At 36.2% G+C, this 18,054-nt stretch overlaps 1 protein-coding gene across 1 annotated transcript in view; it reads left to right on the top strand.

The window, feature by feature from the left end:
• Nucleotides 1-18,054, top strand: part of LOC145666498 (putative ATP-dependent RNA helicase DHX34) — a 127,982-nt gene that overhangs the window by 41,274 nt on the left and 68,654 nt on the right. Inside the window, exons 5-6 of the mRNA XM_081733764.1 lie at nucleotides 3,081-3,247; nucleotides 7,894-8,094. Of these exons, the coding sequence (XP_081589890.1) occupies nucleotides 3,081-3,247; nucleotides 7,894-8,094 (368 nt within the window). The remainder of the gene's footprint in view (nucleotides 1-3,080; nucleotides 3,248-7,893; nucleotides 8,095-18,054) is intronic.

An 18,054-nucleotide genomic window follows, 5' to 3' on the forward strand; every position in this document is an offset into this window, starting at 1 on the left:
ACTATCGTAAGCCAACAATTTTGTATATAAATGTTACTTTCTGATTGTATTTTTAATAGCATATCAACATTATTATTATTTCACACTAGCAGCGTTCACCCCGCTTCGCTGCGGTCACCCCGGAACGCAATAAACTTTGTTACTTAGATAATTTTTACTTTTTCGCTTTCAAGTGATATGATAAAAACCATAGTAGATTGCAGTAAATGTTAACATTATATCGCCTGTCATTTATGTTAACCCGCCGAGTGACACGGTCATGCGGGTTGCATATAAATACGTTTATTTTTACCTATGATGAACTAACAAAGGATTTGTACGTTATGGACACTTGAATGGTCAATTATCTCAAGACACTGGTAATTGAAAATTAAAGTGATATGATAAAAACCATCTAGGGTCCAAATCCTAATAACCCCCCAAAAATGAAAGAAATTGGTTCAGCCGTATTAGCGTGATGAGGGAACAAAGGATTTGTGCGTTCTCTTTTATATATAAGATTGTATTCTAAATTGAGTTTTTGTAAACTATTTTCAAAAAAGAAGTGAGATCCAAACTTTTATTTCTTTATTATAGGTGGGTATAATGTAGAAACAAACTGCATGTTTGTTAAAGAAATAACCAGATGTAATAAACACTGTTGTCATTCACTTCAACTTACAACCTTATTTTTCATATAATGTTCTTAAGATTGAATTAAAAGACCAATTTTTCCAAAATGTTGGTCATACTTCCATAGTACTCGGAATAATATGGGGGCAATCAATTTTATTTGCAATTTTTTTATTGCGAATATAACAATAAACAATAACTGAAATGTTAGTTGAGATATTGAATTTTATTTTCTCCAGGTTTCTTGCGCACTTCTTCACTAGAATCAGATTTATTTTCTTAAGTTTTTCATTTTCTCCCCGAATTATCATAAGTTTAATACAAAGTCTCTCGGAAAGAAATGGTAGTTTTTCCAATACACCCATTACAGTCAGCTCAGTTGCACACTTCTAAGCAGTTAAAAGCAATCAGAGAAATAACTGAATTCTTGAGAAAGTAATAGACATCCAACAGTTTCCGGTTATCACGGAAACTTTCCAGAAATACCACCCTCACTTACCACAGAGAAGGCCCTGTTAATATACAAAATTTATTTAATGGAGAAAGAGGTCTTGACAGTATGTATGAGGTCATATGGTAGTATCAGGATAGTACATAAATATGACCAAAAATAATTATGACCAGTCAAGAAATCTAGAAGCCAAGATAATCCAATTTCGGATCCTTTTAAACATGTATTTAGAGCATAAGCTTAAATTCAACAAATTTAATATTTTACATAAGACGAAAGACCAAATACAAAGAAACTCATATAAAGCAATGAGAAAAAGCGGAAAGGCTATTACTGACCGCAAAAAATATGTAGCAGAATTTTCTTCTACATGCAACAGGTAGCGCTTTCGGAAGATACTACTTCCTTCATCAGTCTGTGGTAGACTTCAAAAAGGATAAAAAAAAAACATGAAGGATGGTTAAAAATGGTTAAAAGATGAGGATATGTAAAAAACAAATCTGTCAAACATTAAAACACACGGGAATAGAAACTCACTGACATTGTACACTGCTGTTCACTGTTTTCTGTTCTTGCTTTCCAAATGGTGAAAGTATGTAGTGAAAAGATTACTCCAAATAATATTTATTTCTCCTCTATCCAGGTTAAGTGAAGGCCTTTCTTTGTGAATATAATATGATTCGTTAATGTTTCGTTCCGTTGCTGTTTTTGCTTTTTCAATTAAACATGATTCCACGATTTCAATTAAACATGATGGGTATAATCTCTAAGATGCGTTGCAAGGCCGGATAACTGTTGCGGATTCCGAGATTTCGAGGTACGAACGTGCTCAGTTATTCTAGTACAAATGTTTCTTTTTGTTTGACCTATATACACTTTATCACACTAACATTTCACCCGATAGACACCACTGCTTTGTAAAGGGTCAGTAAAAAATGCTTTAAAATTGATTATGTATTTATCTGTAGATTTTGGAGGAACTTCTGAAATTTTGATGTGTGTTTGCAGAATCATCTTGATTTTTGCTGAAAAATGTGGGACCAAAGGAACACCAATCGATCTGTCAGTTACGGCATTTGTTGTTGGTTGATGGTGGGTGCCGACGATCTCCTGTTGTACTTGTTTGTACCATTTTAACAATAAAGATTTTTGGGAACCATTTTCCTGTCCAATTTGTAATAAATACTGTATTTCCTTGGTGAAATCCTCAGAGAGTTCTGAAAGTAAAAGAGCTCTCCTAAAACAGTTTTTCCAAACATTTAATTTCTGAAGCCATGAATGTGATGATTTGAAGTTGATATATTTTGTACCGGCAGAAGGTTTGCGGTATACCAAAGTAACAAATTTACTATCTAAATTTAAATTTAGATAAAAAATTTAAATCTAACAAATTTACTATCTAAATTAAGTATTAATTTAGATTTTTTTTTTTAGAAAGCATGGCATAAATGAATGTAGTAACACAAAAACTAGAACAAGTGTAAATACTGCTTAGTATGCTATTAGCATAATTATGTAGGATAATAAGTAGCTACCTCTATATCTTATAAAGAATATCTGTTAATCCATGTGAATAATTTCGGTCCTTGCTGGGTCCTTTTTCCAATACCTGCAACGGTTCGAACTTGAATTTATTTAATTTCTAACGTTGTTGGCGTGTAAAAATTATAGAAGCACAAAATCATCAGAGAAAGAATAACTTGAATATTATTTGCAATTCTCCCACTATTTTCCTTAAGAAATTGTAGTTAAAGTTTTTATCCACATCTTCGTATCTCAATGTTGAAAGATGAAAACATGACTGTCTTTTTATTAGGGGATACCTGTGAGTAGTATTTATTGTTTATTCTTATAAAATCATTGTTGGTGTTCCACAGGTCCAGATGACGTATAATTCGGCTCTTGATAAGTATGCATTGTTTTAATTTGTAACAAGCCCTCTGTAGTACTGTCTCCAATAAAATTAGAAAGATAAAAACTTAATTATAGAACCATAATTGATGTTTTTGTTTCGCAGCATGCACTCAACCGAGAAGAATAGCATGCATATCTTTGTCGAAGAGAGTTGCTTTCGAAACACTGAATGAATATGGGTCAAAAGTCGGATACCAAATAAGATTTGAGAAGAGCAAAACACAGCATACAAAAATTGTGTTTATTACGGAAGGACTATTACTGAGACAGGTAAGTATTTGTATTTATGTTTTGTAAATTATTGATAATATCATTGTACAGTGTGCTGCAGAAATAAGTGATCCGTTCCCTTTCTGCACGATGGCTCAGTGGTAGAGCGCTTATCTCTGGTATGTGGGGTTCCTGGTTCGATCCCCGGCCAAGTAAGTTTGTGGAGGACAACATCGTGTCTATGGGTTTTCTCAGGGTACTCCCGTTTCCTCCCATTTTCTCATTCCACCAGTTCTTCCATAATCATTCACTTGCTTTAATTATCGTCTCCCCATCGTATGACGTTAAACTAAAGGATTTCATTTTTTCCGTTCCTTTCCTGAAGTAAATGAACATTTCCAGTATCGTTCTTCAAAAAGTTTTTCATCCTTGAAGTCTCATTCAGCTTTACAAAATAATATACAATGAAATGTGCTTATTGGCTACTCTTGGTTTCACAAAAATGTCCATCTTACAAAAGTGGCTAGCGTAGTACCAATAATAACACCTGATAGTGTTTAAATTGTTTCAGAAATATGCTGCAAATTAAGTAGGTGACCAAAGGGGTAGACTACCTCTCGTAAATGAATATACTTTTATCCATAAATGATTGTAAATTAAACAGATGTGAAGTATCATGTGTTGTGTAAATAATTTATTTCAAACCAAAATATTATACTTTCGTATTTTTGGTCCCAATAGTACAACTTTGAAAGAGAATGGTTGGATAGGTATTTTCATCAAGACTGATGCAAAATGTTGTTGGTGCCATACATACAACAAGAAAGCGAAAGATATTCTGTAGGATCGCAGTGAATTTGTCTCCTTATCTTTGATTGATTTTATAACTGTAAGCACCAGAGACGTTATTGACATTGAGAAAAGGTGGTTTTCTTTTTGACTATTTCTCTTCTCATACCAGATATTGAACTACAATTTATAATGGGTTCCGAACCGAGTGTACTCCCGCGGTGAACTAGTCCTTGACCTCGCACAAAAAGTGAAAACGAGAACAATTTCACATGAATTCAAACAAAAGAAAATAGAAGATTTTATATGGAAGTTCTGGTTCTGTCACACGCATCAATTATCTTGCAATCAATAGACAATCAAACTTGAAGTAGTTCTTAGCATCTTTCCCATAAGCTCATGTTGTGTCCACCAAACAAAATGAACAGTGTGTATAGTTTTCTGTAGTGGCCTATATTTATGCTCGTATTAATATGATGAGTACTGGTAGATTTCCAAATAGATTAACAAATAGCGTAAAACAAACTGGAGGGTTACAGATGAAATAAAACCACTTTTAAGAAGCTGGGGCTCCCTGTGGCTCCTTTGTAGCTCCGTCCCTGTACAAAGGAATGTAGAAAATAAAGGTTTTATTTTCTTTCTTTTCAAAACTCAAAACGTCGTTAAATCGCTTTCTCGTACCCGGAAACTAGATTCTTTCCATTATAATTACGCAAAATTTGGCCACGTAAATGAATTTCCCATAGATGCTTGTGAATAACTTTCCCTAAAGCTGATACCTATCTTAAATCACTTTTTCTCGCCGAAAAGCTATAGATTCAAGCCATTTCGTGGAATTCGTCAGGCAGTTGAAATAATTAAACGAAATAAATTACTTCTTCGGTCTTACACACACATTATTCCACCTTTTGCGCTGTTTGGCCAGTCCTATTGTCTTTAGGGTGGTTATAGTTAGTTTGTCATAATTTCGAGATGTCAGTTGGTGGACGTTTCATTAATACCTGACTATTATATGAGTGAAATGAAGGCAAACATGCATACATACATCCTGTGTAGAGTTTTATATATTGTTTCATATATTAAAACTCTCATACAGTACCCACTTCTCATCATACATTACAACCCGATGCACAAACCTTCCATTTATGTTCGAAAACGAGAGACCTGTACACTTCCAAACGTATGCTTTACTGATATCAGTCGACTTACTCGACACCTATAACAAATTTTCCAGCTTACAAGACTTCCAGTTCCGAGCAATCTTGATATGGCGCATTACAAAACTTCCGAGCAATCTTGATATGGTACATTACAAAACTTAGGTTTTGCTTAAACAATTTGAGGAGGTTTAGCTTTTACAGTATTCTTAACGAACTCTTCCAAAACCTGTGTACTGTTAACGGTATGTTGTTTCCAGTGATATGCCAAGAACACATGATGCATACACTAGATATTCGGTTTTCCAATATATATATGTATATATATATATATATATATAGGGTGTATCAAAAAGATTCATCCACTTTGGCAAGTCTGTATTTCTGAAACTAATAAACATATACAAGTAGTTTTTGTTTTGCATGACAGTGTAACTCAAAAAGTTTTTATTGCACCTGTTCATAGGTGTTCAATGTGTCCCCCGTGAGATGCACGGCATATGTCCATGCGGTATTCAAATTCGTCCCAAACTGCAGCTAGCATGTCTTCAGTTACAGCTTCCACAGCTGCCGTTATGCGATGTCGCAGTTCATTCAATGTGCTTGGTAACGGAGGCACATAAACGGAGTCTTTTATAAACCCCCACAAGAAATAATCACATACAGTAAGGTCAAGTGGCCTTGGAGGCCAATAATGTAACGCTGCATCATTTGGTCCAGTGCGACTGATCCATCATTGTGGAATCGTTCGATTTAAAAATCCCCGCACTTTACCATGCCAGTGTGGTGGTGCCCCATCCTGTTGGTAGATGAAATCATTCGAATCAGTCTCCAATTGTGGGAAAAGATATAATACTCAAGCATATCAAGGTAGGTTATCCCCGTCACAGTGTTCTTGGCAAATTAAAATGGACCGTACACCTTTTCTCGGGAACTGCACAAAACACATTAACTTTTGGCGAGTCCCTCTCATGTTGTACAACTTCATGTAGGTATTCCGTTCCCCATATTCGCACATTATGGCGGTTCACATTTCCATTCAAATGGCATGTTGCCTCGTCACTAAACACTAAGCGTTGAACAAAACTGTCGTCCTCTGCAATCTTGCCAAGAATGGAATTACAAAAATACATACGTCGTTCTTTGTCATCTTCACAAAGAGCTTGCAGTAGCTGAATTCTGTATGATTTCATGTGTAAACGACGACGCAACACACGTCAGACGGACATCGAGGGCATGTTGAGCTGTCGAGCTGCACGACGAACGGATTTCTGCGGACTGCGTGTAAAACAGTGACGGACGCGCTCCACATCTGCGTCGGGCACTCGAGGACGTCCCGGTGATTTTCCCTTACAGAAACAACCTGTTGTTCGGAATTGTTCATGCCATCGTCTAAAGCTCTGTGCAGTAGGAGGATCCACACCATACTTAGTACGAAAGTCACGCTGAACAGTTATCACTGACTTGCACTCCGCAAAACGTAGTACACAAAACGATTTCTGTTGTCCAGATGCCGTTTTAACCAGAACCGTAGTGAGCTTTCACTCAAGCACACTGCTGCTACCTAACGGAAACCATGTACAACTAGAGATGTTCCTCTGTCCAACAGTACGTTGTTCACTCACATCTCTGAAAAGACAGAATAGATATTATTGTTTAAATCCGGATGATTCTTCTTGATATACGCTGTATATATATATACATAATATGTAATAAACAAAGCTCGTCATAGATGTTTAATAAGCTTTTGTCATCGTATAGAAAATCACGAAATGTGATAATGGGGAAACGAAATTGTATCTGGATATAGTTTGTGCGCGTGACTATGTTATCATATGATACCACCTTTTTGAAACTCGTTTTCTGGGAAAATAATTAACGATAGTGATACGACTATTTGTACATCTTTCGCCGTAAGAATTCGTTATTCTTTAACTGACAATCTGAATTTACGAAGCGAAATCAAGTGATGAAAGAGTGGAGTAGCAATAAAATGCTACAGTGCATTTGGATGAATCAACATGGTGAGGATTGTGTAGTTGTCAGTTATGCCTGGACGAACGCAAGTGACTCGTTGCGAAGTATTTCAAAAAAATTTCTTACACTTTTATTCTTATTCTGATTCCCATCTTTCTTGAACAATGCGCAAAGAGTGGAACCAAGTTTTCATAGAAAAGCACAACACAGTGGCAGCTCATATGGTTCGCATTCCGTATAGTATCGGTGTTAAACAGGTTGCTAAAATCCAAGTCATTCACCATCCACGCTTTAATACACTATGAATTGCCATAAGAGTAAGAATACGCAGGATGTCTCAGTTAGATTTGCTTGATAGAGAAATAAAAAAGATTGATCTTATTGTAGACACTGAAGGACCGTACCCCTTAATACACATAGTCGTGATTTCGATTTCCATTGTAAGCTGAAATTTCGATGTTAATGCCAGCTCTTCATTCTTGCGAACCTGCTATCTAAAGATTAAATAGATTATTTTTTAAGCCCATTATCTATACGCTATCTGGGATATTTCTAGTCACAATGAGAAAATGCCAGATGTGTTTAGAGTTGAGCACTCCAAATCGTTTCCCTGTTTCCTTCCCTCAGATAGCTATATTCTACTAACAGGGGTATTATAATTGACTGTTCATCGTTTAATTTTACTTGCTTTTGATTGTGAATATTGCATAAGTTTGTATTTTTATTACGCTATAAAACATTGTAGCAGCTTAAGGCTATTCATTATTAACTATCTATTAACAGGTGTCTACAGATCCTACGTTGAGCAGTTATAATGTGATAGTTTTGGATGAAATTCATGAACGGCATCTTCATGGAGATTTCTTACTCGGTTTGCTTAAGTGTCTTTTGCTTCAACGAGAAGACCTAAAAATTGTACTTATGTCAGCCACAATCAATATATCTCTATTCCAAGAATATTTTCAAGAAGCAGTCATCATTCAGGTAAATACCACAGTTTTATCGTTTTGTCCATTAACATTAATAAGTAGAATGTTAAACTCTCCTGTTGAATAGGTATTCATTAGATATTTAGAATAAAACAAAGTATTTTTAATTAAATGTGTCAGACTTCCATGTTCTCTGAAGTTAGACAATGTGTATAAACTTACGTGATATTTTAAAAAACAGTACAGGTTGCTACTTTTTCCATATGTTTGTATTTATTGTGTACGATATGCGCCAAAATATACAGTACTGAAACTCGCGCATCACGAACACGTGGTTGTGTTTGTCGACGGGGCATAACTCCAGCTACACGTGTTCGCAGTAGTGAAAAGGAAGTTGTGTTGTGCAGTTGTTGGAAATGAGTCTCTTAACGGAGGAAAAGGTATTCATAGTTGAGCGTTATTTCCGCTCATACAGAAGCGGTCGTGAAGGTGGACCGAGTTTGAAAGAGGTGGCAGAACAATTCCGAGTGGAATTTAATAAGACGGCACAAAGTAACACAGTTATGCTGCCTATTGTTTGAAATCCACCAAGAACTGTGCCTGCATTACGTGAGCAAATCATCTTCTTTTGCAGGAGTCTGCAGCAACTTTTGTTTCAGGAATGTTTGAGAATCTGCGTGAACGATATGAACACTGTCTACAGCGAGGCGGCGCACACTTTGAACACTTATATTACGCATACCGTGGTAAATCAACATGCTAGTAGTGTGTGTATGTTAATTTCTTTTGAGGAGAAATAAACTCACAGATAACAATAATATAATTTTGTTCATCAGTACCGTGTATTTTGCCTTAGAGAATCCTTGGATGTATATATCTTCTGTGAAAACTTACTTTTAAAAAATATTTAACTTTAGAAGATAATTTGATTTAAGGTAAGTCTTTTTCATTATTATTATTATTTGGTATTAACTTACTAGCATTTAAACAACAATGCAGCTTTAGGTGAACGTAAATATCTCACTACTTCACATTTTAGAACGCAGTGTCCTTTTTCATAAAGACTTGCTGGAACTCTCTTTTTGAAGAATCGTTGTTTTTGTGCCTTATTTCTACTAAACATGATATATACGTATCCAAAGAGTCTCAAAGATATAATACGTTGTAAATACGAGCATGTGGAAAGATAGAAAAACATTATTAAAAAAAATAAATAAATAAATAAATAAAAAAAAACGATCTGTCTCTCGAAATATCAGAAAAGTTTATACACATTGTCTGACTTTATGGAACATGGAGATGACTGTGATAAATTTAAATAAGTGTTCCTTACGTTCACTAAGTAACTATTTTTAATTTGTGTGTTTTAATTACTTTTCGTTTAAATTTGTCAAAAGTATTTTATTGAAGCTCTTATGTAAATGTTTAGATAATGTCTTATATTAAACGTTACTTCAATTTAAACACTTATTTCACTAAATATCAAATTTCTTTTCAACCTCAGGCTGAGGGTACTTGGATATTATAGGCCTCTATGTGTTTTCTAATTATTGCTGTATATAATTAAATAAGAGGATTGCTCAAATTTTGTGAGTACTTAGTAAAATAAGGAATTGATTTCCTAATAAAGCGTAAGACCTCATTCGGCATTGAGAACAGTATGAATCTTCTAGGGCATAAATTCTAAATGTAGATGGAATATTACACTATTCTTCACGGGAAACCGATTCAGTTCCGTGAAAGAGACTGAAGAAGATAACGAAACTCCCTCTTGTTATTTGAAGCAGGTCGTACTAGATCGGAAATCTCAATATTGACAGTTATGAAAGCGAGGAAAACGTGCATGCTCTTCCTCACACTCTCCAGTGAACACTTGTAACTGTGTGGATTGAAATGTTTGCATTTTGAAAGAGACCATCATGCAGAACGCAATGCGTACGCCAATAAATAAATAAATAAATATAAATTACTTACAACGGTATCATAGTCTCTACCAGTCATCTTTCCTTTAGAAAAAATCAGGGTCATCTGGAAAACCACGCTATAACTGCCCAACCTGTAGCAAAAGCTCCATCTTTACCTCCCTCATAGCTATATGGTTAGAATTCACGTATCAGCTCAGGAGATATGAATTCGATTCTCGGTGAAACTCATGTGATTTGAATCCCACATGAAGCTGTAAGTCCACGTATAGCCTTGGTGCCAAAAGGGACGCTAAATGCCAATCCAACTAACCAAAACCTCCACCATGCAGAGTCTGTATCATTCTGACATTGTGTGAGAAGCAGAGTTTACATTCTTCGATATTCTCACATTTACTACAGTTTTTGTGGGAGACATATGAAACGCAATGCTTCGGCAGTCACTAATAGGTATTTGCAGACTTTCACAAGAAATATTTTGCATAAAAGGACGATAAACATAGTAATTATTAAATAATAACCTGTTCGTGATTTGATCCATTTAATGATATGCGTAACTGTGTTTTTATGTCTTAGAAAAGCACCATAGCAACTACTAAATGCTACACATCATCTTCCATACCTTCTAGTGCGAAGCTCTCTCTTTTTATAACGTGTCAATCACTAAATCTTTCTGTGTAAGTCATATTAAATAAACTATTAATTTCCTACAATCGTATTTACAGTACATTACCTTTTCTATACAGTTCTGTTTTTCTTTCTGTCTCTGATCCATTTCTGCAGATACACTGTTACGTGCAAATGAAAACCAGTCCTGCACCCAGGGCCGTGCCGTGGGGGTGGGGCGACGGCCATGGGCGCCGAAGTAAGGGGGCGAAAAATTCGGGAGAAAAATGGAAAAATTGTTTGGAATATATGTATGGGGGCGCCGTCATATACTCTCGCCCCGGGCGCTGATTTTCCACGGCACGGCCCTGCCTGCACCGTTCCCTATATTAGCATCCTCCTTTAATTCAGTGTGTCCTGTTGATTGTACACAATTGTTCCTCACAAATAGCATGCCCTGCTGTCGGGAGTCGTGCCAAGGTTGATTTATCCGACCACAATATTTGTTTCATTGATCGTGTAGTTTTGTCTCCTATTATTGCTATTTTCATTTTCCACATTATAACTGGTTTGACAATAGAGTTTCAGTAAGTAGTTTATTTGTGTGTTCCGTCCGCTGTGTTCTGTTAGTCAATTTTGTTTTCATGTCACTTATTTCGAAAACTTTTATTAATACCATATGCTGAAAACTTTAAGTGACAAGCGCAAAGGAAAATTAAATTTTCTGCTTATTCGAATATCTTTTATTTAAAAGGTAATTTAAAAACTAAAAAGAAAGAAAAAAAAGGGAAGATAAACTTAATAACACTTAATAACTTGATTTTCTTTCTTACAACTTTCCTTCATACTTCGGAGATTGCCAACGGTATTGGCAAAATATGAGGTGTTATAAATGTCGGGGATCATGATTTTGTTTGGAAGCATTTAAATTCCGGTACTTCTGTATAACTTATGTGATTTAATTCCAGGCGGGAACATTACAATCTTAATATTAAATTTATTGAGGAGATGCCGTTTCTAATGTGATTGTACAAGCCGTACAGGCTGAAAGTGAAACCTTCCTCTTATTCTTTTCTGTCAGTGCTCACAGAGGGATGTAATTCCCTGTACATATGATAAAGAAGTTTTAGAGCTGGGATTAAATGTAAATATACGATACACAGTTAAAAATAAAAGAAAATTGTGTTGTTAAAACAATTTCCCGAGATTACCACATTTCTGCATTTTAATTCTCTTCTACTCATATTCAGAGCCGTAATTACGAAGGGGGCGGGGGGCGGGCGGACACTGATAGCAAGAGAATGCCGAACGAGCAAGAAGAAAGAAAAAGTATTGGAAATAAGTAAATGACGCATCGCCCCAAAAAAGTATTGGCGCCCTAGTAAATCAATATTGTTGTCTGTTTGCATAGAAATAAATTTGTTAAAAAAAAAAAAAAAAAATCTTGCACGCTCCGCTCGCAATCCAAACATTTCAATAAGAGTCACAACAAGTTTTTACTTATTACCTAAAGAAAGTTATTAATATATATATATATATGATTTGTTAATGACCATGTGATATATAAGGTGCCAAGTGATGGCTTATAGTGTATGCAGAATCGTTTTCAAAATCAGAAAAAGTCAAAGTGTGTAATACGTGTTCGGCGTTTCGATGACGATGAGTTTGCTTAGTTAATCACGCTTTTCTACCCAATCTGATTAATCACAACTGTGAGAGTGAAGGCATGAAAATGAGAGGAATAAAGAGAACACACAAGATGCTGTTTGAGTGGGAATATTAAAAATAAAGATAAACAAGGGAAATGTTAACATTTTTGAACTTAAAACAGTTGTAGAACAGGGGCTTTAGGGGTCAGAACTTAACCCAACCAATTCCGTCTTTTTCAAAGTCTGATCACTACCAGTGTTTTTAAATTCTATCGACACGAAATGCTCCCAATTTGAAGGAATTTATTGAAATCATTTCTCCACCAACTACTTGTATCGCTAGGATACTTTTTTGTGTGCATACGCATCTAATTGTGTAATATTTTTATTTATCTACATAAATACAAAACATATACCCATATGTATACTTATTTGCATGTAACTTTTTAATTATTTATATCATGTATTGTAACACATTTACAAAACATATATATATGTTACTTATGATAAGTAACCTTAAATTGAGATCATTCATCAAGAAATTAAGTTATTACTGTAATTTCAAAGGTGTGCAGTAGCGAAACTATATTTTGGATTTTAAATACAAACATTAAACATATTCTTCACCTCCATCGATCAATATTGAGAAATTCGCAGAGAATATTCCTGAATTTCCGTTACGTTTCACAAAATATATTTTACCATAACAGAATCGAAATAAAAATGATATAAAATTACAGAAGTTTACAATTATTACTGGAAATTAATGCCGTCACCAATTTCGAACATTTTAAAAGCATATTGTTTCTAATGTGTTGAAATTTCATTTCTTACCCATAGTATGAAACGTTGTAAATAGTTGTAAATTTCCATAACTGTTCTCCAGATGGATTTGTATACAACCAAAGGTAGTTTTATCAAATTTAACTAAAAGTCCAAAAATCAACCTCTTGTAAACAGTTCTTATTTATAAAAGAATACATAACGATCGATTTCGGCTGTTGCCATGGTCTGCCCAAGCAGCTTGATAAAAATTCAGCGTAGCATAAGAACAAAAGCTGCTTCTGTTATGAAAAAAAAAAAAAGCTTGGTAAGGTAAGTGTAGGGGGCGCCAAAATCTCTAGCTACGGCTCAGCTCATATCAGAAATATACACTATATATTTACTAACCGTGATTTTTTTACGATTAAAGCTTTATGCGGTATATTTGACATTTGCACCAAGTAACATACAACGTATTATATTTCCAGTAATCCTTCACGAAAATAGTGTGAGCGTATAATTTTTTTGAGTACATTTACATGATAAACAGTGTTACTATCTTATGCGCAATATGTTACTAGTTCAAATAAGAACAAAAGATGGTATTACCTGACCAGGATAGCAGTACGGTTTTAGGAGGATGGCGCTGCTGTTGTGTTTACATCAGTTTCTGTGCAAGCGCGGTGGAACAGGGGAGCGGAGAGTTTCACTCTGCAGTGTATCCAACGGTTTTTTAAAAGTTGCAGTTTAGATGTTACGTATAGCCTAATCTCTTTCCCCTTAATAAAGAACGCCGTAAGTTATGTGGTTGTAGTGAACCATTCCTGCAGTAATGCAGATGTATTGTGAATAGTGATAAATGAATGGAAATTACCAATTTAAGAACAACATAGCACAATTGACAATTCAGTGAGTTTCTATCGTGTATTAAGCAGCTTGTATAAAAATTGATTACGTTGTATTCGATGTCATTATAAAACAGGAGCAACCTGTAAAACGCTGCTCGCTAGTTTGTTCGCAAGTTAATATGAAGGGTGTATTTTTGTTGTAGTTTTTTTTTTTCTTTTTTCTTTTCTTGTTACTTAAGATGTTCTGCAAATAACTTCAATAACTTTTGAAACTGTTTATCTTAACTTGAGCCAAGGACGGATCCAGGCTGAATGTTTTGGGGGGTGGTCGTTCGAAGTCAAATCAAGGTAAGAGTGTATTGCAAAAACAAAAAGTAAAACAACCTTAGAAAAGGAGAAGTAGCTATTGTCTGCAATTTCTAGAACAGAAATGGCCACCTGCGATTTCGAAGGTGGACATTGTTTTGAGCAAGAACGCCATTGTAATTAATTTCTTGAAATTTATTGCTTTATTTGACTTCTTCAACGTAAAACCAAAAAAAAAAGTAAGGCCTACCTATTTTAGGTTTTATTTTACATTCATAATACAAAGGTGAAAATTCTTAGTTTTTTTTTTTTTAAATAAAAATAGTATCCTATTCTGGAAGGGGGCAATCGCCTCGATCGTCCCGCCCCCTAGATCTGCCCCTGACTTGAGCATACGCGTGAAGTGGTTTATTACGAACAGGACAAAAAGAACTGTGATAGATTGATTACAAGTAATCCGGTTAGAAACAATGCTGCTTGGATTTTAGTTCCAAAACCGGCCGCCCGCACTCGTTCGCTGGTCAGGTAATAGCATTGCTGTTCCTTTAAATGCTCTTAGAAAATTCATATACTCACAACACCACTTTTCATGAAAGGTTTCAAGAAATATAATACGTTGTATGTTACTTGGTATAAATGCCAAAGTAATTTGATATTTGTGGTTGGGTACAAGGATATTAAAATAACACACATCTTTCCCTGCCTGTGTAAACAGTTGTCCCCATACTCTCGCTGTAACGAGTAGGCGATTGGCGGCAAAACCAGCGGGCCTCATTCAGGACAATGACTGTTTTGTTAGCTAGTTCCGATCAACACTTCGACACTTGGCTACTATCCAAACAGGTAGCCTTCTACGTAATTACATCTACCTACACTATCATCTACACCAGTTTTGTGTGGGTTCGGAACCGATGCACAGGGTTCCACCTGTCATTCCCCAGCCTTAGAAATCATTGTAGACACACTAGGCGGGAATCTGAAAAGTCTGTTGATAAGCGTCCCCACTCTGGGTCTGTTCCTGGGGCGGCCAACCTTGTTAATGTTGATGACAACCAGGACATGAGTATGGACACACAACCAACAACTAGCAATGAATCCGCACCATTTCCACCTTCTACAGATCAAACCTATAATTTTCTTCTAACTAACTTTGATACAAAATTCAGAAACTCGAAACATATTTTTGAACAGCTAGTCAAGTAGTACCGCGACTGGAAATACCTGAAATTCATTTCACCAACAGTGGCGTCATACTAAAGTCCAGAAACCCAGATTTTCGTCCCCATGTTCGTAACAATGCTTCCTTCGCGATTTTTGACAAAAATACAAATATTACTGTACTAAAGCCAAAACGCCAGACGCAAGCTCTACTATCGATTAAACTACCGTTATTATCTGTAGTCATCAAGAGTGTTAATCCCGATATCACTAACTCAGATTGGAAAAGAGCTCACTTCTAAAAGAGTCAACATGCAGAAATGTATTTGGTTACGCAACAATATTGACACGACTTATTTAGTTCGAGTTCTGACAAGTGAATAGCAAGCTATTGATCATCTGTTACAGTATGGAGCCTACATATTTAAATGCCGCTATAAAGTAGAATCCTCTCGTATACCTCTATCTCTCCCGATCGACTGTGGAAAGTACCGAGTTTACAATCAACACCTGACACCTAACAGTCTTAATGGAATAAAACTACCAAATTGCAATACCTGTCACGATAAACACCCTACCTACAGCTACAAATGTAAAGCCAAAATTCAAACGGAGCCCACTAAACCCCAAACTAGTCGTACCTTTACGTACATAAATACACCAATGCAGCTACATAACTCTACACGAACCCGTTACTGTTGAAGACATGATTCATTTCTTCAGCGTTATTCTCCAAAATATTCATCAAGTTTTTATACAACTAAAATAATCTATAACCTGGATGTCAAAGCAGCAACTTTTTCAAAACAGACAGTTCATTTTCAAATCAATCCTCTTATAACCCAAGTTTAACTGTCGTTTATCATGGATAAGAGCTTTATTATAACGTTTCTCTACCTCAATATCCAGTCTCTGTTATATATATATATATATATATATATATATATATATATAAACTCCTTATCGGACCACTGTGGCAGGGAGCAAATGCCAGAGCAGCTATCGGCACTCAACATAAATTACCCAGTAAAATAATTATTCATAAATTCTCTGAACTTCTACTGAGTATAATATTGTCACTACTTATTTTAAATCGAGACCTATCACTGTAACTATATACGTATATTCGATCACATGCCCGTGTACATACTTCATTTTTCACTTATCTGGATACTAATTTCCGCTCGTATTGCAATGGCTGACATTAACTACCATAGTAGAAGTGTTCCTAAAGCACGTTTCTTCTTCGATTTGATTAACTCCCGTCACACAAATATTGAAATCTGTCCACTGCCAAGAGCAACCCGTCCATCCTCTAATAAACTCATCGCGTTGTGATTGCCTCATCTAGTATATTACCATATCTTGATATCATTGTTCTTGATTCTAGCCATCATGATCCTGTAGCGGTTATTTTTTCCTAGTATATTAAAACCACCAGAGGGAGGTCTTCGTTCCTGGACTGTGGCAAACAATAGCCAGGATATACGTGGCACGCTAGCAGATATTCAACTTTCATCTGACATTCCTATATTCGATAAAACTTTAGACAGTCTTATGCAAAGCGTTCAAAACAGCGGTCCCAACCGTATTCCTGTAACCGCAAGTAATCTTTATTGGCCTAAATTATCTTCTCAATATCTTTCTCTCATATCTCTAGCACGGGCAGGTACAAAGAATACTTGTCCACCCATAATGATGCCACACTGCGACTAGTGTTGTCAACGGCTCGAGCGGCTCGGCTCAGGCACCACCGAGCCGAACGAACAGCTGATCCAACCGAGCCGGCTCAAGCCATGGCTCACCTGAGCTAAGCCGAACCGATCTGATGGCTTAACTCACCCAGGCCAGCTCGAGCCTATGGCTTACCTGAGCCGAGCCAATCGTTCACTCCAATCGAGCCGACTCGAGCTATTGGCTCAGTTGAACCGAGCTGAGCCGGTTGACATCACTATGGTGAATATACAATATACTTGCCGTCTACGTGTGCGTCTCGGTAGGAAATTTATTACTTTTTTCAGTTGGTTTTCTGAATGCTCAGAAAGCATTTAAAGTAAAGGATATGATTTAGAGTACTCGGGTCACAACCAAAGGGGGAGGGGAGCAAGAAAACCAGGGCCCTACTCTCCTAAACCGATGATAACTACCAAACACTACTTAAATCCATTAATTCTTCAAAATAGCTATACAAGAAATTTATCAAGTTGGAAATGTATACCTGACTTTACAAGAACTAAGAACTTTGTTTCGTAACAGTCCTCTTCACAGCCGAAGAAAGGATTTCTTTAAGGAGAGAGGTCAGATACAAGAAGACCCACTAAGCCGGACATACAGTCACTTTCATAAAAACGACATCCAATCTAACCTCTAGCGACCAAACTCGATCCATTTGATTGTGTTGAATGAAACGTTCCGACTTTAATGGTGCAATTGCTTTAAATGGGTCGGCTCACGGCTTGTTCACCACAGAGTCGAGCTCATGAAGACCGCTTATATATTACGTCTACCGAGCCGATGGCTCACCTAAGCCGGGCCGAACCGAACCAGTGGCTCATTCCAATCGAGTCGGCTCGAGCTGTTGGCTCAGTTGAACCGAGTCGAGCTGAGCCGGTTGACATCACTAACTACGACCCCATCATCAGTACCTTCGTATGGTTCAAAATTATACGCGAGCATACAAGAAACGCAACTGAATGAAGACAGTAAATGCTTTAGCTGACGAGAGGCATCCAATCAGATATTTCAACCAGCTAATTCAAAAACC

The sequence above is a fragment of the Thermobia domestica genome, chromosome 12 (genome assembly GCF_964235325.1).
Source record: "Thermobia domestica chromosome 12, izTheDome1.hap1.1, whole genome shotgun sequence".
Taxonomy (NCBI): domain Eukaryota; kingdom Metazoa; phylum Arthropoda; class Insecta; order Zygentoma; family Lepismatidae; genus Thermobia; species Thermobia domestica.